Source organism: Leuciscus leuciscus (assembly GCF_965113295.1).
Source record: "Leuciscus leuciscus genome assembly, chromosome: 19".
In the NCBI taxonomy this organism is placed as follows: Eukaryota; Metazoa; Chordata; class Actinopteri; order Cypriniformes; family Leuciscidae; genus Leuciscus; species Leuciscus leuciscus.
Window position 1 is genome coordinate 37521704 of NC_138743.1, and position 26600 is coordinate 37548303.

The 26600-nt window shown below is 42.0% G+C and overlaps 1 protein-coding gene across 6 annotated transcripts; it reads left to right on the forward strand.

Moving 5' to 3' along the window:
• The first annotated feature begins 376 nt into the window (after window positions 1–376).
• Window positions 377–24184, forward strand: LOC309481610 (uncharacterized protein). Of its 6 annotated transcripts, none has more exons than XM_082146582.1 (12): window positions 722–1504; window positions 5500–5571; window positions 16286–16385; window positions 17248–17455; window positions 17570–17846; window positions 17934–18114; window positions 21803–21879; window positions 22080–22260; window positions 22514–22762; window positions 23175–23346; window positions 23439–23587; window positions 23757–24184. In XM_082146582.1, exons 1-12 carry the CDS (start codon window positions 1211–1213, stop codon window positions 23933–23935), a joined length of 2139 nt encoding a protein of 712 aa, XP_082002708.1. In that variant the 5' UTR covers window positions 722–1210; the 3' UTR covers window positions 23936–24184. The 6 variants fall into 6 exon arrangements, with proteins under 6 accessions (XP_082002712.1, XP_082002708.1, XP_082002710.1 ...); XM_082146583.1 differs by lacking the exon at window positions 722–1504 and adding an exon at window positions 2271–2814; XM_082146586.1 differs by lacking the exons at window positions 722–1504; window positions 5500–5571 and adding an exon at window positions 377–673.
• The last annotated feature ends 2416 nt before the right edge of the window (window positions 24185–26600 follow it).

A 26600-nucleotide genomic window follows, 5' to 3' on the forward strand; every position in this document is an offset into this window, starting at 1 on the left:
AAAATTTTTACTAGAAGCAATTCAATTGTTGATATCAAGAATAGACATTTCAACAAGTGACAATTGAATTATTGATATGAGTAATTCGCATTTTTACTTGTAACAATGTAATTATTGACATTATATTTCTACTAGTAAGAAATCAATTCTTGATATCAACAATTTTGAATTTTCACTAGTGAAAATATAATTACAGATATCAACAATTAATATCCTGGAAATTAATAAAAGTTAAAACGGCTTGCCATACAATGACCTGTTTTCAGAATGCGGCTTTAGTGACGTCACTAAAGCCACAGGCCCCGCCCACGAGTGTTGACAGACACTGCCGTTTTAACATAGCCCCGCCCTGATCGAGTTGTACACATCCGCCATTGCTGCACTGACGAGGATGTCTCTCAAGCGTGGTAGGTGTTGCGTGGCTGGATGTAATAATCCATATAGATCTCTCTATTTACTCCCGAAATCGGAACCGTTGAGGACGAAGTGGGTTAATTTTTTTTTTGAAGAAAATGTTCCCTCAACTCTACCAAAATTCGTTTATATCTGCTCGAATCATTTTACACCGGACAGCTTTTTGAATGAGGCTCAGTATAAAGCAGGTTTTGCAAAAAAGTTGCTCCTGAAGGATGTAGCGGTGCCAACTGTTCGTGATCCAGCTACACATACAGAAGTAAGTATTACATTACATTACATTAACGCATTTGGCAGACGCTTTTATCCATAGCGACTTACATTGCACATTCACATTTACATTCTTATTAGTTCTTGCTTTCCCTGGGAATCGAACCCATGCATACAAGTGCCAATGCTCTACTGTTTGAGCTACAGGAAAGCCTTTATTACGCGTTTGTTTTGAATTTGTCGTTCATAATAACATGTTAGACTTGTAAAGTTTGTGATAGCATGTGATAGCACCATGAGTCCAGCTATGTTATTATTTTTATCGCGCTGATAGTGGAATCTTTATTTGTAAAGGACATCAGAGCAGTCAAACCCAGGTGCGCGAATCTACCAGAACACGTGAAAAGTGAAACCCAGTAACTTTGTTTCGGTGAGCCTTTCTCTGCAAGCATGTCAGAAAAAATAAGCCGATCAGATTTCGCTCCCCTTCTGGCGTAGGAAGAGGATCTTATTATAATATTAATCTGCACGTTTCACCCACGGAGCCGCCATTTGGTTTCGCCAGCGAGTCACCAGTTCTAACACAATGGCAAAAGTGCGAGCCAAGCATGCGAACTGTTCTGTGGTCGGCTGCACCGACGAGCACAGGACACTGTTCAGAGTCCCGGCCTCAGAGAAGACAAGAGAGCAGTGGGTTCGTTTTATTTTCAGCGGGAATCCCCCAGAAACTGCCAGCAAAAACCTGCTCGTGTGCGCGAATCACTTCAAGCCGGAGTGCTTTCGCAACCTCGGACAGTATAAAGCAGGATTTGCTTCAAAGTTGTTCGTGAACGAGGGAGCGATACCAACTGAGCGAGGCAAAGCTGCAGATGAAGGAAATGTAAGTATTTTCAAGCAGTGGCGTCACTAGACTAATCGTTAGGGGCTCGAGTCCCGGATGTTTCTGGTCTGAAACAGGTCCCTGAGTTTGGGGGAAATATGATGCGAATTAAGTAAATATTGGTTGTTTAATCTTAGTTCGGAGCTGTCGCTGACTGGTGGTTATTGTTGAGATCTCTCTCCCTCGCACAGGCAACAGCGGCAACACACACACACACAGAGAGAGAGAGAGATAGAGAAAGAGATACGTCACGTACCACGTGAGTGATTTCAGCCTATCTTAGCAAGAGTTGCGCGCGCAACCTCAGTCAAAATAATAATAATAACGCGGTTAGTACAGCACAGCACAGACAATGACAAATAAATATCAAACGAGTCTTCTTTATTGTTGGCAGAACACGAAGAAAGGTATATTTTAGCTGTTCTGAAGCTCTGTTAGGTGAAAACTACTAGAGTAAAATTAACTGACCTAATGAATGATGCAGACCCTTTTCACAGACTGTGATGACGCGTTTTTTATATATATTTTAAATGTATGTAACGTTACATGTATAACACTATAATTTGTATTATATTACCTCTCAATAACCTAGTTAATGCTGCTGTGAGTGTGTTTCTAATACAGCAATTTTTTACTCTTTTGAAAGTTGTGAAAACACTTGTGGAGTTTTTCTTTTGCTATTTGAGCAAACGGGAACACACACAAAATATATTTAATGTAATCTCTCATTAACCGTTTAAAGGGTAACTAAACCCGTGAGCTACCACGCCCATGGCGGTATAAAAACCATCTTGTTTCGTCAAAACCACTGTAGCGAGTCAGGAGTTGGAATTGCGAGTATTGCGAGTATCTATTTAGCATAGCATTTATATAGTTATTTAGATTATTTTGTGTAGCCTAGGTAGTTAATTAGTATAGTTGTTAGTGTAGTATTGTTAGAAGCATAGTCAGTTAGTAGCATAGTATTTCATCAGTTAGGATAGCTTCAAGTTAGCGGAGATCTATCTGTATTTAGTACAGTGGTCAGGATGGTACGTAGGTGTTGTGTTGCTGGTTGCAACAGCATTGCTGGACTGCATAGATTTCCAGCAGACTTGGAAATTAGGCGCCAGTGGTTGCATGCACTTGGCCTGGAAGACCGCGAGTTCCCGCCTAGAGCTGGAGTGTGCAACCTGCATTTTACGCGGGATTGCTTCTCCAACGCAATAGAGGTGGACATGGGCTTCTCCACACAGCTCGCGTTAAAAAGCGACGCAGTGCCAAACACTGCTCCTCCTGCATGGACTCCACCACCGCAGCGGCGTCTTGAGGTGAGTGACCATATTTTAATCACAATTTATGGTTAGGCTAAAGTTAATCCTCTGGGGTCGACAAACGCGCCGGCGCATTTTGGTGGATTTTTTCACATAGCGGCAAAATATGAATATGCCTACAGAGAGCGCGCGCTATTGACATGAACTCGATAAAACTCATCAGATGCATGTACTTTACGTCGGATGCCGATCGCGATGCGGGAGTTAAGACCGCAGTTTGAGCCCGAATTGATATGGCTCTGGCCCTGTGTCCACAAACAATTCACCCTCCTCCACTTCAGGTGAAGGTGGGGGAGAAAAGTCCTCGACTTCAAATGACAGCTCTGTTGCATCCAAGGGGGTAATGTTTCAGAAAACATTGAAGCTTCCCCGGGCGCCGCCACTGATTAGCAGACCATCACCTGCTGTTAGCACTCCATTGACTCCCATTCATTTTGGATTAATAACTTTACTTTGTTAGTAAATTTGGATTAATAACTTTGGCGAATAACTTTACATCTGAGGCGTTTAAAGACTCCATTTGTCCATTATTTATTTCTAAAGAAACACGAAAATGTATAAACGGCTCCATTACCTTGTGTCTTACGTTATGGCCCCGTAGAAGCAGTTTTGGTAAAAATAGGCTAACGATTGCGTCATAACCACGCGACTCTCTGTCTCACAGTAGAGAGATTACCGTATGGACAGGAGGAGAAGCTCGCAGGCAATCGGGGGGACGTGGAGGCTAAATGACAAAGTAATTAATCAGAATACTTAGCAAAAGTTTCTCCTGCTCCTAGCTCATGGACACCTCCTACTCACACTCTCCGTCTCTGCAAGTTTCGGAAGGGAATGATTCAGATTTCTCTCGGCACAGCTTCTAGAGGACAGACGGGTTGCTCACGTCACATCTACGTCGTCAAGCTCAGTTTGAGTCTGCGCAGTACGCTCAGCCATCAGGAAGAAGAGCTTCAGTACGCTCAGCCATCAGGAAGAAGAGCTTCAGTACGCTCGACCATCAGGAAGAAGAGCTTCAGTACGCTCGACCATCAGGAAGAAGAGCTTCAGTACGCTCGACCATCAGGAAGAAGAGCTTCAGTACGCTCGGCCATCAGGAAGAAGAGCTTCAGTACGCTCGGCCATCAGGAAGAAGAGCTTCAGTACGCTCGGCCATCAGGAAGAAGAGCTTCAGTACGCTCGGCCATCAGGAAGAAGAGCTTCAGTACGCTCGGCCATCAGGAAGAAGAGCTTCAGTACGCTCGACCATCAGGAAGAAGAGCTTCAGTACGCTCGACCATCAGGAAGAAGAGCTTCAGTACGCTCAGCCATCAGGAAGAAGAGCTTCAGTACGCTCGACCATCAGGAAGAAGAGCTTCAGTACGCTCAGCCATCAGGAAGAAGAGCTTCAGTACGCTCAGCCATCAGGAAGAAGAGCTTCAGTACGCTCAGCCATCAGGAAGAAGAGCTTCAGTACGCTCGACCATCAGGAAGAAGAGCTTCAGTACGCTCGGCCATCAGGAAGAAGAGCTTCAGTACGCTCGACCATCAGGAAGAAGAGCTTCAGTACGCTCGACCATCAGGAAGAAGAGCTTCAGTACGCTCAGCCATCAGGAAGAAGAGCTTCAGTACGCTCGACCATCAGGAAGAAGAGCTTCAGTACGCTCGACCATCAGGAAGAAGAGCTTCAGTACGCTCAGCCATCAGGAAGAAGAGCTTCAGTACGCTCGACCATCAGGAAGAAGAGCTTCAGTACGCTCGACCATCAGGAAGAAGAGCTTCAGTACGCTCGACCATCAGGAAGAAGAGCTTCAGTACGCTCAGCCATCAGGAAGAAGAGCTTCAGTACGCTCAGCCATCAGGAAGAAGAGCTTCTAATTGACTTCACTTTTCTCCGTTGAAGTCTATGGGGTCGCTGTGTCCATTTCTTTTACTGTCTATGGTTGCAACGCTACTTGCGTCACTCCAGTCACTCTCCGTTTTAGAGTCTGACAGTCAATCTGTCAATCACTCCGTCACTTCGGGTCTCAGGAGCCCCGCCCTCGGTTCGTCCCCTCTATCTCCGCTGGGCTCTGCCTACTTTTCCAGCATTTTTCAAATATTGCCAGTGGGTGGAGTCAGGCTCTGATCAGGGGTTTAGTTACCCTTTAAGTTTACCCAACTATGATGACTTCTGCTTGTGACAAACCCGGAAATGTGAAAAGGGTCTATATTGACATTTAATGACTTTTAAATGGCCAGGAATGGGGTTTCCTGACATTTATATTTGCCTGATTTCAATGCTGGGGAAATACATAAAGCAAAGCCTGAAAGCACACAAGCTAAATACAACATAGATCTAAATCTGGAAGATATCACCCAGCCCTAAAAAGCAGTTAAAGCACTTAGGCATAACAAGCATATGACTTTCTGTATTATAAAAAGTAGTATTTAAGTTAAAAATTTATCAATGACATTTAAAATCCAACAAAAGGAAGAATATTAGTGCTATTTGGTAAAAAAAAAAAAAAAAAAAAAAGGTGCAAAAGTAATGTAAATGTTTAACCACCACTGTAACAGTCATAAGGATTTACAAACATATAATCAGGTGTTTGATTTTGATTTATTTTAATAAATATAAATCTCGAGACATCAGTCGCAGAGTCGTGTAGTTTTCATTAGTAGTAGGAAGAGTATTGTTTTAAGTTTTGATGCTTAACTTTCCAGATGGCAGCGGTGGCAGTGTCACAGATGGCAGTACAAATGACCAGCAACAGGATCAGTTCCAATTGGATGCGGGTATGTGTGTGTGTATGTGTGTGTGTGTGTGTGTGTGTGTGTGTGTGTGTGTGTGTGTGTGTGTGTGTGTGTGTGTGTGTATGGTTCAGGTATATCCTATATGTTATGGGGACAAATCATGTTTTAAGCTTATTTTTCTGACCCCACTGACAGATATTTGTACTTGTTTTTAAGCAAAATGCACTTATCATTTACATTTTTTTGTGCTTATCAAGTAAATTCATCTTGATTTAAGAATATTTTGACATTTTGACTGGAAATAAGAAGAAAAAAATGTTTTGTTTTTTTTGCAGTGTAAGGGGTAGAATATACAGTTTGTACAGTATTAAAACCTTTGTCTATGGAATATCCCCATAAAACATGAAAACTCAACATTTGTGGTGTGTGAGTCTGTGTGCGTGTGTATGTAAATTAAGACTACAATATATAAAATTATGAATAACACAGCATTTTTTTGTAGTTGTATCAGAAATTAGCTGTTTGCATACAAATACATTATACTTTTGAATTGCAGATGAGTTTGAGTTAGAGAGGCACAGAATCTAGCGAGAAACACGATGATTTAGGAACTTTGGAAACCAGGACAAAAACAAGTTCATCTCAAAGGAGATCCTTTCAGCAGAAATGCTTTGACAACAGGGATGCCACATTCTGCTACGCTTGCAGAAACTTTGGAAAGCATCCAGGATGAAATAATACAGATAGTCTGATAGTTTTCAAACTGGAAATGAGCTCTCAACAGTTTCAGAGAGCATGAAGCAAGTTCAGGACACAGGGCTTCAGTGCTTGCTTGGGAAGCCAGTTTAACAGAAGGCAGTGCTTTAAGGGAAGCAAGGTGTTTCTTTTCGAGGACATGAAGAAGCAGAGTCCAGTTGATGAAACTGTTAGGGGGTTTACAGTTAACGACCAGATAGGATTAATAGTGCAGCAGATTAATGGCATATTTCAAGAGAATCGTTCAAATTGGTATAGAAGCATGAAATTTGGCACAGATACTCTCTAAGGGTCACTTTTTGGGAAAAAGGCGTTGGCCACCGAAAAATTCAACATGGCGGCCATTTTTTCAAGATGGCCGCTATTTCTGTAAAATGCTCATTATGTCAATTGTTAAAACAGTGATGTAGGCATAACATTTTGTGAAAATACTCTCTTCAGAATGTTTTTTTGGAAAACGGTGCTTGTCCCTCAAATTCAAGATGGCTACCAGTTTTCAAGATGGCCGCCATTTCTCTTGAATCCTTACATCTTTTTTTCAAATGGTGCTGCTATCATGAAATTTGGTACAAATATTCTTCAAGGAACATTATCATGGAAAAAGGTGTGTGCCGCTCAAATTCAAGATGGTGACCATTTTCAAGATGGCCACCATTTCTGTCAGAGCTCAATTTAATGTGTTAAGGAAGGTTTTGTTTAATAGAGTGAACGTCATTACACAACCAGGGCACACTGGTGACTTAACTGCTGTGGAACTCAGCATGGGGTTTAGTGTCAGCTGATCTAGTTTTACTTACACTGTAGTTCTTGACTAGTAGTAATAGTATAGCTAAGTTTAGTGTCCCAAATGCTGTCTACCAGCCCCTCATCAATTAGCTAGTAATAGATGTAGTTAGATAGCCGCACCTGAATTGACAGGTTGTGCCAGCGCGGGAGAGCCGAGCCAAGGGTAAGCGGGGCAATACATGACTTGTTCATGTATGCTTACCTGGAAGGTGTACAGATCACACGGGACTTAAATGGCACTGGATGAATGATCGGGCTAGGTGTAGGTGACCTGTACCTAGTTGTATCCCATACCTGAATGTGTACTATGTCTATGATTGAGGTGGTAAAAGGATAACCCCTCGGCCTTAATCAGACAACAAACCCCCAAAATGGCAAATGAAAATCCCATGTCAGCCAAGAGGCCAACTGATTGGAAGAAATGTTGTCTTTGTCAGACAGACACAAAGGAACCCCTCCAATCACCACCTACCCATCATGTTTCTCAACATGATGGCTTTAAAATGATTGCCACCAACATTCCACTCTTACACAAGATGAACAAAATGCCAATGACCCTGGACCTGGAACGACTGGATGAAGGTGGTGGTATAGAAGCTTTGAGAAGGAACCAAGCGAAGTATCACTACAATTGTCGACTTCGGTTCAACAACACAAAGTTACTTCGTGCCCAGAAGCAACAATCCGATGCTCAATGTAGTGAGATAGATGAAGGCCAAACAAAGCATCGCAGAACCATGATGCAGAAAAGTCTAGATGATCAGGTTTGCTTTCTTTGTGATAACATATCTCCTGAATCTGACCTACGTCAGGTAATGACACTGCAACTGAATGACAGACTACATGAATGTGCACAAACACTGAATGATGCTAAATTATTGTCTCAACTAAGTGGTGCTGATGCCATTGCACAGGAGCTGAAATACCATCATTTGCGTCTCATTCATCTTTACAACAGAGAGAAACCTCAGAAGGCTTGAGAAAGAGTCACAGAGTGAAACGATTCAACCAGCCATCTTTCCTATGGCTCTTTCTGAACTGGTCACCTATATTGTTGAAACCAGTCTCAATTCTGATGGTCCTTCCGCCTTCCGTCTCGCAGATACAGTGGGGAGAACAAGTATTTGATACACTGCTGATTTTGCAGGTTTTCCCACTTACAAAGCATGTAGAAGTCTGTAATTTTTATCATATGTATTCTTCAACTGTGAGTGACGGAATCTAAAACAAAAATCCAGAAAATCACATTGTATGATTTAAGTAATTAATTTGCATTTTATTGCAAGACATAAGTATTTGATACATCAGAAAAGCAGAACTTAATATTTGGTACAGAAACCTTTGTTTGCAATTACAGAGATCATTCGTTTCCTGTAGTTCTTGACCAGGTTTGCACATGCTGCAGCAGGGATTTTGGCACACTCCTCCAGACCTTCTCCACATCCTTCAGTTTTCGGGGCTGTCGCTGGGCAATACAGACTTTCAGCTCCCTCCAAAGATTTTTTTATTGGGTTCAGGTCTGGAGACTGGCTAGGCCACTCCAGGACCTTGAGATGCTTCTTACAGAGGCACTCCTTAGTTGCCTTGGCTGTGTGTTTCAGGTCGTTGTCATGCTGGAAGACCCAGCCACAACCTATCTTCAATGCTCTTACTGAGGGAAGGAGGTTGTTGGCCAAGATCTCGCGATACATGGCCCCATCCATCCTCCCCTCAATACGGTGCAGTCGTCCTGTCCCCTTTGCAGAAAAGTATCCCCAAAGAATGATGTTTCCACCTCCATGCTTGACGGTTGGGATGGTGTTCTTGGGGTTGTACTCATCCTCCTTCTTCCTCCAAACACGGCAAGTGGAGTTTAGACCAAAAAGCTCTATTTTTGTCTCATCAGACCACATGACCTTCTCCCATTCCTCCTCTGGATCATCCAGATGGTCATTGGCAAACTTCAGATGGGCCTGGACATGCACTGGCTTGAGCAGGGGGACCTTGTGTGCGCTGTAGGATTTTAATCAGAATCAGAAAGAGCTTTATTGCCAAGTATGCTTGCGCATACGAGGAATTTGTCTTGGTGACAGTAGCTTCCAGTACACATACAATATAAAGTGACAAGACAAGTAACATAGGTATAAATAAAAAATAGAAAAAATAAAAATAAAATAAAAATAAAAAGATTATAAATTATAAATATATATAAAGTTATAAGGTGCTATAACGAAATGTCTGAGGGAAGTATTGCACATATTTGTTCCACAGTAGCGGAACATTTAAGTGTTCATGAGGTAGATGGCCTGGGGAAAGAAACTTTTCCTGTGTCTGGTTGTTTTTGTGCTCGGTGCTCTGTAGCGTCGACCAGACGGTAACAGTTCAAACAGAAAGTGTGCTGGGTGTGACGGGTCCAGAGTGATTTTGCGAGCCCTTTTACTCACTCTGGATGAGTGCAGTACTTTGAGTGTGGGAAGGGTAGTGCCAGTGATTCGCTCAGCAGTCCGAACTATCCGCTGTAGTCTACGGAGGTCGGTTTTGGTAGCAGAGCCGAACCAGACGGTGATGGAAGTGCAGAGGATGGACTGGATGACAGCTGAGTAGAACTGTACGAGCAGCTCCTGTGGCAGGTTGAATTTCCTCAGCTGACGCAGGAAGTACAGTCTCTGTTGGGCTTTCTTCACAATAGAGTCTATGTGAGTGTCCCACTTCAGATCCTGAGAGATGGTGGTGCCCAGGAACCTGAATGACTCTACTGCAGTCACAGTGCTGTCCATGATGGTGAGTGAAGGGAGTGCAGGGGGGTTTCTCCTGAAGTCCACGATCAACTCCACTGTTTTGAGCGTGTTCAGCTCCAGGTTGTTATAACTGCACCAAAGAGCCAGCTGCTCCACCTCCTGTCTGTACGCAGACTCGTCACCGTTCCGGATGAGTCCGATAACAGTAGTGTCGTCCGCAAACTTCAGGAGCTTGACAGAGGTGTCTTTAGAGGTGCAGTCATTTGTGTACAGGGAGAAGAGCAGTGGTGAGAGAACACATCCCTGTGGAGCACCGGTGCTGATGGTGCGGCTGTCGGACGTGATTTTGCCCATTCTGACTAGCTGTTGTCTGTCTGTCAGAAAGCTGGTGATCCATTGACAGATGGAGCTAGGGACAGAGAGCTGGGTCAGTTTGGTCTGGAGCAGTGATGGGACGATGGTGTTGAAGGCAGAACTAAAGTCCACGAACAGAATCCTTGCATAGGTCCCTGGTTTGTCCAGATGTTGTAGGGTGTAATGCAGTCCCATATTGACCACATCATCCACAGACCGGTTTGCTCTGTAGGCAAACTGCAGGGGGTCCAGCAAGGGTCCAGTGATGTCCTTCAGATATGCTAACACCAGTCTTTCGAGTGACTTCATGGCCACAGATGTTAAGGCAACAGGTCTGTAGTCATTGAGTCCTGTGATCTTTGGTTTCTTCGGGATTGGGATGATGGTGGAGCGTTTAAAGCAGAAAGGGACTTTGCACTGCTCCAGTGATCTGTTGAAGATCAGTGAGAAGATAGAGGCCAGCTGGTCAGCGCAGGTTTTCAGACAGGCTGGTGAAACACCGTCTGGGCCTGGTGCTTTCCTTCTCTTCTGTTTCCTGAAGATCTGACGCACATTATCCTCACTGATCTGAAGTGCAGGGGGGGAGGGGAGGGGGATGGCTGGAGGTGTTGATGGCTGTGTAGAGAGATGGTCAGGGCGGGTATGGGGTGTCTGATCGGGGGTCTCAAATCTACAGTAAAAGACATTCAGCTCGTTCGCAAGATGCTTATTGCTGTCGATGCTGGGGGATGGTGTCTTGTAGTTGGTAATGTCTTTCAGGCCTTTCCACACTGATGCAGGGTCGTTGGAGGAAAACTGGTTTTCCAGCTTTTTGGCATAGCTCTTCTTAGCCACTTCAATCTCCTTTGTCAATGTGTTCCTGGCCTGATTATACAAGATCCTATCCCCACTCCTGTAGGCATCTTCTTTGACCTGACGAAGCTGTCTGAGTTTTGGTGTGAACCATGGTTTATCATTGTTGAATGATAAGTAAGTCCTGGTAGGGATGCATAGATCCTCACAGAAACTGATGTATGATATTACAGTCTCTGTGAGCTCGTCCAGATCGCTGGCAGCAGCTTCAAAAACACTCCAGTCAGTGCATTCAAAACAGGCTTGTAAGACCTGCTCTGTGTCGTTGGTCCATCTCTTTACAGTCCTTATTACTGGCTTAGCAGTTTTAAGTTTTTGCCTGTAAGTTGGTAGAAGATGAACCAGGCAGTGATCGGAAAGTCCTAGAGCTGCTCTGGCGACGGAGCGATATGCATCCTTTGTTGTGGTGTAGCAATGGTCCAAAATATTATTGTCTCTGGTGGGGCATGTAATGTGCTGTTTGAATTTAGGCAGTTCACGTGTGAGTTTTGCCTGATTAAAGTCTCCGAGAATGATAAGAACAGAGTCCGGGTGTTGTTGTTCTGTTTCTGTGATCAGATCAGCCAGCTGTTGCAGCGCCGTACTCACGTGTGCTTGCGGTGGAATGTAAACACTGATGAGAACGAGCGAGGAAAACTCCCGCGGCGAGTAGAACGGCTTACAGTTAATGAAAAGCACTTCCACATCAGGACAGCACATCTTCCTTAACACAGTTACGTCAGTACACCACCTTCTGTTGATGTAAAAGCATGTCCCACCACCGCGCGTTTTCCCCGTTGACTCCATATCGCGATCCGCTCTGAACAGCTGAAAGTCCGGTAGATGTAACGCGCTGTCCGGAATGGCTTCGTTCAGCCAGGTTTCCGTGAAACACAGAGCAGCAGAGTTGGTAAAGTCCTTGTTTTTGCGTGAGAGCAGAAGTAGTTCGTCCATTTTGTTAGGGAGAGAGCGGACATTCGCCAGATGGATGCTAGGCAGCGCCGTTCTGAATCCGCGCTGCCTGAGCTTAACGAGTGTGCCGGCTCGCTTCCCACGCCTGCGCGTCTTATACTGTTTCCACAGTGCAGCGGCACAACCGACGACAATGTTCCGCAAAACGCCAGAAGAATCAAAAACTGGTTGGTGATCAGTTGGTGTGCACTGCCGAATGTTCAGCAGTTCGTCCCTGGTATAACTGATAGCGAATGACAAACATAAAACAGGACAAACTAACAAAAACAGTGTAACAACTGGAGAGCTCAACACCGAGGCAGCCATCCGCGGCGCCATCTTGGATCGCCATGATGGCGTAGTGTGTTACTAATGGTTTTCTTAGAGACTGTGGTCCCAGCTCTCTTCAGGTCATTGACCTGCCGTGTAGTTCTGGGCTGATCCCTCACCTTCCTCATGATCATTGATGCCCCACGAGGTGACATCTTGCATGGTGCCCCAGACCGAGGGAGAATGACTGTCATCTTGAACTTCTTCCATTTTCTAATAATTGTGCCAACAGTTGTTGCCTTCTCACCAAGCTGCTTGCCTATTGTCCTGTAGCCCATTACACAGCTCTCTGGTCTTGGCCATTGTGGAGAGGTTGGAGTCTGTTTGATTGAGTGTGTGGACAGGTGTCTTTTATACAGGTAACAAGTTCAAACAGGTGCAGTTAATACAGGTAATGAGTGGAGAACAGGAGGGCTTCTTAAAGAAAAACTAACAGGTCTGTGAGAGCCGGAATTCTTTCTGGTTGGTAGGTGATCAAATACTTATGTCATGCAATAAAATGCTAATTAATTATTTAAAAATCATACAATGTGATTTTCTGGATTTTAGATTCCGTCTCTCACAGTTTCAGTGTACCTATGATAAAAATTACAGACCTCTACATGCTTTGTAAGTAGGAAAACCTTCAAAATCAGCAGTGTATCAAATACTTGTTCTCCCCACTGTATGTGCAACCTGTACCAGCAGCGTATCCTTTTTCTAACAGTGGCACTTCCTCTCTGTGGACTACACCTTGCCGTGGTGGAGAGGCTTGTGTACTCCAATGAACCTGAGACCTATGCCGGTGGGGATTTTATATCCCTGGCAAGTTTAACTAAGCTGGACAGGTCAAAGGAGAGGAGGCAGACAAAGCAGACATTATGACTATTTGACAGAAATGGTGGCCATCTTGAAAATGGTGTCCATCCTGAATTTTTGAGTGGCACATACCTTTTTCCAAAAGAGTGTTCCTTGAAGAGTATTTCTGCCTAATTTTATGCTTGCATCACCATTTGAACACTTGAAATAATTAATATTCGACAGGAACGGTGGCCATCTTTAAAAATGGTGGCCATCTTGAATTTTTGAGGGACAAGCATCTTTTTCTATTAACATGTCCTTTAGAGAGTATTTGTATAAAATGTTATGCTTGGATCACTGTTTGAATAATTGATATAATAAGCATTGAATAGCAATGGCGGCCATTTTGAAAAATGGCCGCCATATTGAATTTTTGAGTGGCCAACGCCTTTTTCCAAAATAGTGGCCCTTAGAGAGTATCTGTGGCAAATTTCATGCTTCTATACCAAAGTGAACGATTTTTTTTACTAATCTGCTGCACTATAATTAAGACCAGGAGTTAGAAGTGCAGTCAACTGAAGAAAGAGTCAGAATTATAATAAATGAAAGAAAAGTTTTACTGAAGATAGTTTGCAGTTTCCTCAGCAGAAGTCAGCTTCAAGACTCACAGGAGTTCGTAGGGCCGCTCCGCTTACAGTTACAAAGACCACAGCAGATATACCCTTCATCAAGCTCTAAGCTACGTCATTACTTCAGGTTGAAAGATTATGATTGGCTAAGAAATAGATAAACATAGTAATTTTCCACACTTGCACTGATAGGCAGTGGCACATCTCCATCGTCTGTACGGCTGCCACCAGGACCCTGAGTCAGTGGTCCTCCGAGGTCACAAGACTGTGTGTCTAGGCGTCAACATGTGGAACGATAAACAGGAGAGTCTTCTCACAACATCAAGATAACATGTTCTTTCTCTCAGTGAGAGGACACTTTAATCTAACAGACTTTAGATGGTCACTCAACTATAGGTTTCAGTGACCCCTGTGACCTATAGTTGTCATGGTGAGCTACTAGAACAGATATATATATATATATATATAAACACGTGTTGAAGACCTTTCTCAAACAAAACGAGTCTGTATTTCATTTCTGGAAGCCGGGCTAAATGAGAAAGCACTGTTGCTGTATTCCTGGCATGGGCCAGACCCTTCCGTTGCACCAAAATACATTAGTGACCTTCTGATCTCTTACTCTCAAGTCAAGTCATCTTCATTTATATAGCGCTTTTAACAATGTAGAATGTTCCAAAGCAGCTTTACAGTGATAATAGGAAATTTAAAGTAAAGTGTTTTGGCTTTATAGCAGTTCTAGAATAAAGTTATTGTCCAGCTAAAGTTAGTTTGATTGATTCACTTCCGTCGCAACGATCATTAGTTATTAACTTAGGGGCTGCTAACACACACCGTTTAACAGAAAACTTAACAAACGTGAACCAGTGAGAACGCTGATGGTGTGCACATGTGTATTACGAGTTCAGTCTATAGGTGTGTGTGTTTGAACACATGTGTGCAGGCGTGTAGTTCTTCCCTACTAATCAACCCTCAACATACTACTTGTCTGGCCTTAAAATTAATAATACAGAATTTGTATCTCTTCCACGTAGCCACGCGAACCGGGATCATCCCGACAACGCTTTATCTGTAGAGAGGTAAAGGGAGGGAAGGAGGCCTTCACAGGGGAGAGACTAGCTGACACTTCAGGACTGCGTTGTCGTGGCGTCCAGGCGCAGGTCCTTCATCAGATCTGGATACGGCGGACTGCGGTAAACCTCGGGATAAACAGAGAGACTAATATTAGCGCCATTTACGCCATTATGCCTTATGATGTAACGAGTACATCAGGATTTATGGGAAGTGTTCCCGGTTCAGGCTGACCTAATCTATGCAGCCTAACATTGATTTATAGAAGTCTATAATGTGTTATGTGTACGGTCTGTGAGGTCTGCTCCCTCATTAGCCAGTTTCAAATCAGGTCTTAAATCCTGGTCATATACGTGACCAGATCATATTTGTATTTGTCAAAAAAAAAGTCAAAAAAAACTTTTTATTAGAACAGCTTTCCTGTAGCTCAGTGGTAAGAGCATTGCGTTAACAACGCAAGGTTGTGGGTTCGATCCCAGGGGATTGCACATACCAATGTATAAATGTATAGGATAATGCAATGTAAGTCGCTTTGGATAAAAGCGTCTGCCAAATGCATAAATGTAAATGTAGGATTAGATTAGTTAAAGGTTTTTATTTTTACTTTTTATTGTATTTTGTTTTGTATGCCGCATGGTTTCTTTTTATATGCTCAATGTTTTGTTGTACAGCACATGTTGTACAATTTATTTGGTGCAACTCTGTTGCTTTTAAATGTGCTGTAGAAATACATTTTGACTTGACTTGGCGTGAGCAGAGGCGGATGGATGATTACACAGTGGACTCTACTTTGGGTGCAAGGGCTCCATGTGATACTGGCAACCAGCTTTAACTTCATCTTTTGTACCCATGTCCTGACCGCATGATGTGTGAGCTGAGCAACAGATATTCTGGTGTTGGAGAAAAGTTCATGAAGGGGCCAGGCTTGTAATCCAGCAGCTGATGACTTTCTCAACATTCGACTTTGTAAAGAGGAGATCCTGGTAGCGAAACAGTTCCTGGCAAAACAGAAGAGGATGCTATCTCTGACATGGCCAGTGTTTGATCCCAACATGTTTCCCACCCTGAGCTTGGTTCTTCAAGCAGCACTTACAATACCTGTCAGTAGTTCCAGTCGTGAGCGATCATTTAGTGCATTGCGGCGTCTACATACGTGGCTTAGGCGAACAATGTTGTTCCTCTGTATGGAGGAATGGTCTCTATTCTCCAAACTCATCCGACATTATAGGAGAAGACTCAGAGCTGTTATCTTGGGAAAAGGAGGTTGCAAAAAGTATTTAATAAAAGGGCAAATAATTGTTCCCAGTGTGTTTTGGAGAAAAACATTTATTTCATAATGTGATTTTTTTTTTTTTTTACTTTCAATTCTTTTATTTCAATTAAAGGTTACATTTTTGCATTTAAAAAAAAAAGTAAAATATCAAAAGGATAAACAACACAGATTTATTTTTTACAGCCATCTTTGATCATATTTACCAAGGGGGGAAATAATTCTGACCAGCACTGTGTAGTGTGATAGAACATGTATTGATTATTTTTTCCATTGGGCTTTAGGCAAGCACATCTGTGCGGTTTGCTGATGCGGCCTGTCAGACGGATCCACCAATCACCTGTTCATGGATGAAGACTCACACACCTCCCTTCAGAAGCACAGGTCTGATTTACTGTACATCTACATTTAATCATTTAGCAGACGCTTATCCAATGCGACTTACAAATGAGGTTCTTTTGATAATAATCAAAAATGTTTCTTGATCATCAAATCATCATATTAGAGTGATTTGTGAAGGATCATGTGACACTGAAGACTGGAGTAATGATGCTGAACATTCAGCTTTGATCACAGGAATAAATTACACTTTACTAGATATTCACATAGAAAACAGTTTTTTTAAACTGTAATAATATTTCACAATATTACTGTTTTTGTTTGTATTTTTAATCAAATAAATGCAGCCTTGGTGAACAGAAGAGACTTCTTTTAAAAACATAAAAAATCTCACCGATCTAAAACTTTTGACTGGTAGTATATATGTATATAGAGAGAGAGAGAGAGTGAGAGAGAATAGTAAGTGAAGAGTTCAGATGCAAAAGCCTCTAAGTGCCATCTGAAAATTTCTTCTAGAATGGTCATTTTTATCAAGCTCTTATATTTAAGTTCAGTAATTTCACATAAATGACAATTAATAGGTCATTTTCATTGGCATTTAAGTGAAATGACTGAACTTAAATATACGAGCATGATAAAAATGATAATTCTAGAAGAAAATTCAAGATGGCACTTAGAGTCTTTTGCATCTGAACTCTTCAAGTGTTAATATTGAGTCAAATGTTGGCAAAATAGATGTCTTTTTTTATTGTATTATAAATTCAATGTATTATAATGTTTTCCTGCAGTTAGTTTACATGTATGCGATTACTGTTGTCATTCTTTATGGTTCAGCTGTAGTAAGTTGAAATTCTTTTAATTTGCAATTCTTAAGATGACACTGAATGCCTGTTTTGAATGATCAAAGGTGTCCCTGTGTCCTGCACCGATGTTGGCGTCGACACCTCAGCGGTCAGAGCTTTAGGACCCTCACGCAAGAGACCCCGCTTGGACCTAAAGGAGGAAGAGGAGGAGGAGCTTTTTGAAGGTGGCTCATCTATGATCACTGAAGATCCACATGATGTCACTCATGATCCTCTACACTCGCTCGCTTCGACCCAATCCACAGATGTGACGTGAGTTACATGATATTTGTCATTATCATTTTACGATAAAAATCATACAAATCTTCTATTTATTTCAGCTCAAAAATGTATTATTTTCCTGTGAAATATTTTCTGCTCTGATAGAACGAAACCGTCCATTCCGATCCACAAGATACCAAAGTACCTAGTGTATGAGAACTGTCTACTGGAGCTGTTTGAGGCGTGCCCGAGGTGTCGACGCGCTTCACGCCCAAAGACCAGGACCATGGGCACGTTCCTCAGAGTGGAGCAGAACTGCCCACATTGTGATTTCTCCAGGACGTGGAACAGTCAGCCGATTATTGGGTCCGTTCCTGCCGGGAACCTTCAGCTCACTGCCACAGTTTATACTTCAGGTGCCTCTTTCTTCACACTCGAGAAGGTAATGACAAACACTCACCTGTGTATCAAATATTTCAATGTACCAAATAATGTTGCTATATAATGAATATATCTGATCTGACCTCAGATCTTCCAGGCAATGAATCTACAGCTGTGCAAGTACACCACCTTCCGAAGACTCGCGCGGAGATTCATCGAGCCTGCCATCGTGTACAGGTGGAGGACGATGCAGGACGCCACGCTGGAGCAGCTTATTAGCCAACGACAGAACGTCATGCTAGCTGGTGACATGAGGGCTGACTCGCCAGGTGTGTAGTTCTGAATGTATGTTTCATTGAAGAATTATGGGAATGCAACTGGTTAGGGGTGGAGCCGAACCCGAATACGGTATTCGGAAAGGCACAAATAACATGGTTTTTACAAATACTTATTTCAAACAAATACTTTAAAAAATATTTGTATTCGGGAACAAGAAAACCGTTATATCAAAAAGTTGCGTTTTCTCATGAGACCGCAGTACATGCCCGGATGAGTGAGTGAGAGAGAGAGAGTGACGTTCAGTCGGGGGAGGGGAAAAGAATAAAAGCGGTAACTGACACAGGCTGCTCCTCACATCTCCATTCTCCACACAGCAACAGAGCTCGCTCGGCTGAGCGAAAAAACGTAACTGCGTCACAATTTTGTTTAATGTTTTTTGTAGCTTAACTGGGTTCCAAAGGCAATTTTTAACTTTCAGGAAGCGGAGTTTGATCGGGATATTATTTCATTACGCTGCAATCGGGTGCTCTGTGTACGTAACGCTCTGTGTTAGCTTGGCTATTTATAGACTGTTGACAGAGTAACGTTAACGTTTGGTTAAAAAAGTTAAAAAATGCTTGTGTAGTGTCGAATTGTATGCACTTGTGGGAGTTATATGCCACATATATGCTTATATGCTATATTAACTTATGACAGTTCAGCGGTTTTTTTTTTTTTTTTTTTTTTTTTTTTTTTGCAGACAGCAATATGTAGGCTATAGGTTAGTTAACCTTAGCATTATAGCATAGCTTCCAGTCACTCATTAAATTAGATGAAACTCCCCACATGGATTTGGGCAACCAAATAGAAAAGAGTGTGGCTGCTGCTGAGCCATCTCTTGGTCCTCCACTAGCCAAAAAAACATTCTCAAGTTCTGTGTGGAAACATTTTACAGTCAGTGCTGCAGATATTACTAAAGTGATATGTAATGTGTGCAAAAGTCAAATCAGCAGAGGCAGAGATATCAAACATCTGTCAACATCTGCTATGCATAATCACATGCACTTAAAGCATCCTCTCCTGGTACTGTCTGCCAACCCCACCACAAGCACAAATCCCCCCACCAGCACCAAATCATCATCACAGCCATGTTCTACCCCTGCAAGTCAGTTTCAATCACCTATATTAGCTGCATTTAATGCAAAACAGGCTTATCCACCCAACCACCCCACTGCAAAGCAAATAACAAACACAGTGGGAGAAATGATTTGCCTTGACCTGATGCCCTACTCAGTAGTGGAGAATAAAGGTTTTCGCAAGCTTCTCAATGTGGTTGCACCTCGATACCAACTACCATCTCGTTGGCATTTCTCTCGCACAGTTATACCACAACTTTACCAAGATGCGAAAACAAAAGTAAAAGAAGCTCTCTCAAAAATTGAAGGGAAATTTGTGCACTGCACGTCTGACATCTGGACGAGCAAATTTTCCACAAATGCATATCTTTCTCTCACTGGCCACTGGATAGAATGCAAACAGAGTCCACAAGGAATAGATGAACATAAACGTGTGACAGCACTTCTCAAGATGGAGGTTCTTAATGAAGATCACACAGCAGCCAACATTCTATATCACCTCCAGGCCATTGTGAAACAATGGCAAGATGATGTTGGAGCGAAATTTTCTGTAGAGTATTTTGTCACAGATAATGCCACTAACATGGTTAAGGCAATGGCTGATGGTAACTATGTGCACATTAGGTGTATGGCTCACAACTTACACCTAGTGGTAACAGCTGCTCTAAAGGAGTGCCGGGGAGTGACCAATGTGATATTGATTGCTCGCAGGATCACTGGGTTTGTACACAGATCAAACAAAGCTGTGAACAAACTTCACAAAATCCAGGAAGAGCTTGGCCTTCCCAAGAACACTTTGGTGCATGATGTGTCAACCAGGTGGAATTCCTCCTTCCACATGCTCCAGCGGCTGTTGGAGCAGAGACGATCACTGACTGCCCTGAGTGCAGAGATGGATCTGGGAGGTGTAATGTCACACCATCAATGGGAACTAGTGCAGGCCACTGTGAAAATACTACAACCATTTGAGGAGGCAACACGCACTGTGTGTGAGGATGTGGCTTCTCTGTCTTCTGTTATCCCTTGTGTGCAGGCTCTCAAGAGTGCATTAACAAACTTAAATGTGCATGCGGATGTACAGGCTCTTCCAGGGGCTCTTAAAATGGTGACCACATTGCAGTCTCAGTTGGCTCAGCGCTTCCAGGCTGTCTTTGATGACCCCTCTGCTCATTACTTTAAAGCTACCTTACTGGATCCCCGATTCAAGAGCTTGCCCATGTCACTACTTAGTACATCAGAGTTTGACAGGCTCAAGGCAGATGTGGCTGCAGAGGTGGATGCAGAACTCCAAGCGGATGATGTTTCTGGGGTACCTGAAGATGCCAGTTCATCCTCAGTTGAGAGTGAGACCAGTGGGCAAAAAAGCCTCTTTTGGGGGGCAATGCACAATCTTGCTAAACCAAAAGCCAAATCTGACTCATCTGGTGATATGACCTCCCTCAAGATAGTTGAGAGCTACTTAGCTGAGGACAGCACTGAATCACTGACCTCAGATCCTGCAGTGACCTTCTGGTCAAAAATGATGCAGCCACAGCCAGCTCTGGCTCATGTGGCAATGAAATATCTCACCTGCCCCCCAACAAGTGTCTCCTCTGAAAGGATCTTTAGCACTGCAGGAGATATTGTGTCCCCACATCGCTCCAGACTGCTCCCCTCACATGTGGAGGAGCTTGTGTTCACAAAATACAACATGGAGAAATTTAACTGAGAATATGTTGGCAGAAGATATCTTCTTCCAAGTGAAATATGGTTAAGTTATGGATAACATAAAAAAAAAATTAAAACATAAAAAAAACATAAAACATAAAAAAAAAAAAACATTTAAATAAAACATAAAAACAAAAAAACCTTTGTGTCTGTTTTTTTTTTGGCAGAAAGTTTAAAATAGCAGGGCTGTATCTTTTAGTTTATAAGAGTATTATCTATAATACAACTTTTGTTCTGCCAGATCTCCAAGTCAGGAGTTGATAAAGTTTAGTTCTTGGAATTCTGTGCATTAGAAAGAAGTTATTTCAGAAAAAGAACAGTTCTTTGAAGTATTATTTGTTTTTATTTTGTCTGTTCAGCGTCCTCTAACAAGGACGGGTGGTGGTGGGGTTCATAATGTTGTTCACAATGGTATTTTATTAGTTGTTGGTTAGCCATCGATGAGTTGGCTGTTATGTTATTTTCTTTTCAATGACGTTCCTTGTTACATTTTCATTCTGTCGGTTCAGCGTCCTCCAACAAGGACGGGTGGTGGTGGGGTTCATAATGTTGTTCACAAATGGTATTTATTAGTTGTTGGTTTAACCATGGATGAGGTAATGGCTGTTATGTTATTTTCTTTCAATGATGTTCCTTGTTACATGTTCATTACTGGATTTATGGAAAAATATCAACCAATATTTCCATATCCATAATTATTATAATAGATTTAATTAAAGAATACTTAGACTATAGCGTAAATTAGAAGTGTAACGCAAAAACCCCCCGCAATTTTTACGCCTATTTTTAATTTTACTCGAATACAAATACAAATACAAATACTTTTTCCCCCTTAACAAATACAAATACAGATACAAATACTGGCTGCTCTGCACATCCCTACAACTGGTCAAGAATTTTTACAATATTTTCAAAGGTCATTCTGCAAGATATGGCAGCTACACGATGATGGACCTGCGGAACAAGAAGATTATTGATCTTCAGCTGGTTCAGGTGAGCGGGAGGGTCAGCTGGGGAGAAATAGTCGTGCCGTGGGCAGTAACGGGGAACAGTGTGGGTGTGCATGGGAGTTGGTTCTGTGAAAACTGAAGGGAAAACACAGATATGGGTAAATTGAAGAGATGGCACTGAAAATCCTCACTGTGTTTTGCTAACATGGCGAACTATGCTTTTTTTCCCCCCTTTTATATAAGAGCAATGAAGTCGCTGGGAGTTGCCATATGGAGATGGAGGGTCTGAAGAGAAGCCTTGCTCTTTTGGAGGAACGTGGTGTTACTTTGAATAGTATCGTGACCGACCGTCGTCCGCAAATTCAGAGATTCCTGAAGGAGACCAGGATCAAGCACTACTACGATGTTTGGCGTTTAGAAAAGAGTATGCTGTCCTCTTTTCTTTTCTTTTTTTATATAAGGGGAACAACACCAGTACAAGAGGGTCCCTGTTCACTTGTGAAAAGTTTGTTTGGTTGATGACAGTGTATCGTAAATGATCACAGACATGTGTGTCCATTATTATCAAAACAGAAACATGTAATGAGTGTTTTTACAATATTAGAGAGACTTAGGTAAGTAGTGTTGTATTTCATATACACTGTATATTTGCATAACTGAAATACACTTTTTGTTAGGACTGTCCAAAAAGTTGGTCCTGATTTCAAAGAACAAGGACTGTGCCATACTGAAGAAGTGGATTCATAGTATAAAACACCACATGTACTGGACAGCAGCTTCATCAACATCAGGGCCAGAGAGGGTGGCAAAGTGGACGTCTATCCTAAATCACATCCGAGACGTCCACGTCCACGAAGACCCTGCTTTCCCCCAGTGTCTGCATGCACCACGCACATCAAGGGACAAAAGCAAATGGTTGAAAGCAGGTGCGTTTACCCAATTACTAGTGGAGATGTAAAGGTTGAGTGGACCCCTCATACATACAGACTATATACACCAGGGTTTCTCAAACTCGGTCCTGGAGGGCCACTGTCCTGCACAGTTTAGCTCCAACCCTGATCAAACACACCTGAGCAAACTAATCAATGTCTTCAGGATCACTAGAAACTCACAGCTAGGTGTGTTTGATCAGGGTTGGAGCTAAACTGTGCAGGACAGTGGCCCTCCAGGACCGAGTTTGAGAAACCCTGATATACACTATTACAATTTTCCAAACTTCTGTCTGGTTGTGCATTTAGATTTTTAGATGATGGGAAAGTTTTTAACCAATACCACTCATATGTACAGTGATTCTGTGTTCAACACATCTAATATGTGGTATTACTCATGTTTTCATAGGAACAGAGGCCTTCATCAAAGTAGAGAAGGCCTTGACCAATAAGAGGATCTTAAAAGATGTGGAGAAGATGAGCCCGCACCACCAGACCTCGTCACTCGAGGCTTTTCACAGCAGTATTTTACGCTTTGCGCCTAAGAACGCGGTATTTCCTTTTCTTGGAACGTTGTGCAGGTACATACACCATCATTGTTGCCGTCCTGAAATGAATTCAATTCATACATTGTATTTTCAAGGGTTACACTTGTATTATTTGTCTTCCTAAGACTCTACCTGGCTGCCATGCACTTCAACGAAAATGCTGGGCGTCCCCAAGCAACATCATCAACCGGTGAGCTGCTATACAGACTGAACTTACCCAAGTCCAAGAAGGGAGAATTTTCCATGAAGCCAGTGAAAGTAGATCCAACGTTCGGTAAGTTTTACAAGCTTTTATAGTAAAAACCACATCAAGCCAAGAAAACTTGCAAAGAGACCACCTGAACAATATAATATAAAATGCACTGTTTTTAAATGTGCAAAAGGCCTACTACGGCATTAACCAATTGCAAGAAGTATGTAGTCACATTTTGTTTGTATTACAGATTATGTGGATGAACTGATGGACCTCATCTTTGGGAAGGTGTTTGAGGACCCTGGTCCATATGAGGCCGAGGTGCAGAAGATCCCCATCCCTGACGATCTCTCTGCCCAGTTTGAAAAGCCAGACAAGATGGAAATGATAGCCTCATACGTGTCAAGGTTCAGTCAAGGGCTGGTCTGAATCCTGAGCGTCGGGGAACTCCCGCTGTTTACGTAGCACTACCCATGAGGCCCAGGAAGCCCCAAACCCAGCTTACAAAGCTTGTCTGTAACGGCTGAGAACAGTGGAGAGAGAGTCAGGACTGCTGGTTTGTTCAATTCTAACGTTGTTTCAAAAACGTGCAATACTTGCTGTACAAAAAAGTATTTTTGTGTACTTTCAGTTTTTCATATACATGTTAACATTCATAAAGCTGTTCCCGACTTGTTATACCTGTACAACTTAGCTAACATTGTTGGTAACCCAGGGTGCGAGTTGCCTTCAGAAAGAAACCTTCTTATGTAAAACACACATTGGTAGTCACTCACTAGTTTAGTTGTGTGTGGGTGAAGTGAGCCTGTGGTCCGGCGTTCGGCGCTCTGTGGGATCAGACTTTCTTTGGTCATTACTGTAGATGATGCAGAAGATGCACAGCATGGCATTTAAAGTGGCCTTCAGGAAAAACACAGACTATGAGAAGAGGCACAGGAAACAAGTGACAGTGGTGTGAGAATAAACTTTACAAAATATACTGTCAAAGAGTCTCAGGACAAAAGCGTTTGCTAAATAATTGAGAGTGAATGTAAAAGTCATTCTAGCCTGCAAACATGTGCTGTCTGTATGATTACTTGTGCATTTAAGCACATAAGAGTTTCTTTTATTATTCATATCACAACACCAAATAAGAGTGTTTTACAGAAATGGTATACTATGTATAATCTTTAAAAGAGAGATTCTAAAATATTCTAAAGTGTCTCTTCATTTAAATCTAAATTGACAGCAATATATTTTTTTATGTCTGGAAACTTAAAAAAAAAAAGTGGAATTAAATGGACTGTGCTGACTACTATCCCTCGGGTGAGAATCGAGGGCGAACAAAGCGTACCAGTTTCACGAATGCATCATAATGATGACATCCAGCTTCCTCAGTCAAATGTGCTTCACCAGTAGTGATCGTCTTACATGTGCATAAAAACAAGCAAAAAGGTTGAAGACGTGTACTCGATTTTCTGCCAATTAATTATTGGTGTGTGTTTACACACATGCTTCAGACACCGGTCGTGCTGATGGCTCTCCCCATAGCGTCAGTCCAAAATGCAGTGTTGATTTCCACTTTGGAAGAGAACTCAGTAACGCCTCAAGACTGATCTTTCATTGTTTATAGTCAATTCTAATAAAATTATTTATTTATTAATTGCACTACTTAGTATTAACTGCAAATATACAAATCTGTTGAAACATTTATTTAAAAAAGTTTAATGAGCAAAAAGAGTTCATTGTGAGGACCACATTAGATCACAGTAATGACCTTGAGGCAATGAATTTACTCAAATTATTTTAGCATGTTAAACTTGTTGCAGTGCACACAAAAACAAATAGAAAACTGACAAAAAAAAATTTCGTCAAATCATAAAGCTGGACACACAAATGAGAATACACATAGGAATGCTCATTAAATCTCTTCCACTGACATTTATCTGGGGAAACTAATAATCTCCTGCCAGCTCTGCTCTCTATTCATCTAGTCTGCGAGCAGTGGAGATGTTGGGTCTGTGTGTTCCTCCTCAGGCTACGGGACACTGAAGACGGCCATAGCTGATGTTCTGCTTTACAGACAGCTAACAGAGATCTGGAGGCTTAAATGTTGGCAAAGAGAATCTCCAAACACCAAGAAAATCAGTATGAGAAAAGGTAAAATGCTGAATTCCTTTTACATGCATGTCACACTCAAACTGTGAAGAGAAACTGCCATGAAGGATGTAAAATCATTTTCATCTTGAAAATTCATGCAGAGAAAATAATCTGACATCGCACAGATGAAGAAGGGAAACACAGTTGTCAGAAAAGCAATACGGGAGTGTAGAATCAACAAGAGAGGAGAAAACAAAAATCACATCTGTCCTCATTTTTTGTCCTCATTTTTTGTGCATGATTTTACTTGGATGACGTATTTATGAATGAGCTTGTTTAGTTAGAACATTTATGTCCTGATATTTCAGATGGGCCTTTTGTTAGGCTCAAATGCTTTTCTGACCCACTGATAATTATAATAAAGAACTGAATGTGGAAAAATCGACGTCATTCAGTTCTTTCTGCTGGCAGTTGCATTAACATGCATGCCTTTTTTTGGGTTTGTTTTTGAAGGCTGGGGCATTTTTCCAAATAAGCCTTGATGAAATTTCCATTTATAGAGGGGCAGTGGCTGCTAATTAAAGTCAAATCTCTTTTTTCCTCTTGTTTGGAAGCTAAGCCAGTGCCTCCAGCAAAATAAACCCCCTAACCACCTCTAATAAATATTTATTCAGAGAAAGCTCTAATTATGCTTTTCAGAACGCTTTTATGAGGGGGTTTTTGTACATAATTATCTCCACATCATTTTGTCTAAAATGGGATCATAATGGAATCAAAGTGTTAATGAAGATAATGTTATCCATTATGTTTGTCATGGAATTTTATGTATAAATAGTTTTAATTGGAAAAAAGAACTGTGCTGAACACTTGAGATATATTCCCACTGAGTGATTTCCACAATTATTAGTTTTACTAAATTTTCTCCTTCCATGAAATAATAAACTGAGGTTAAACTGTCTTGTGGATATTAAAATCCCAGCTGTTTCTCATCCTAATAATGTCCACTCATGAACTT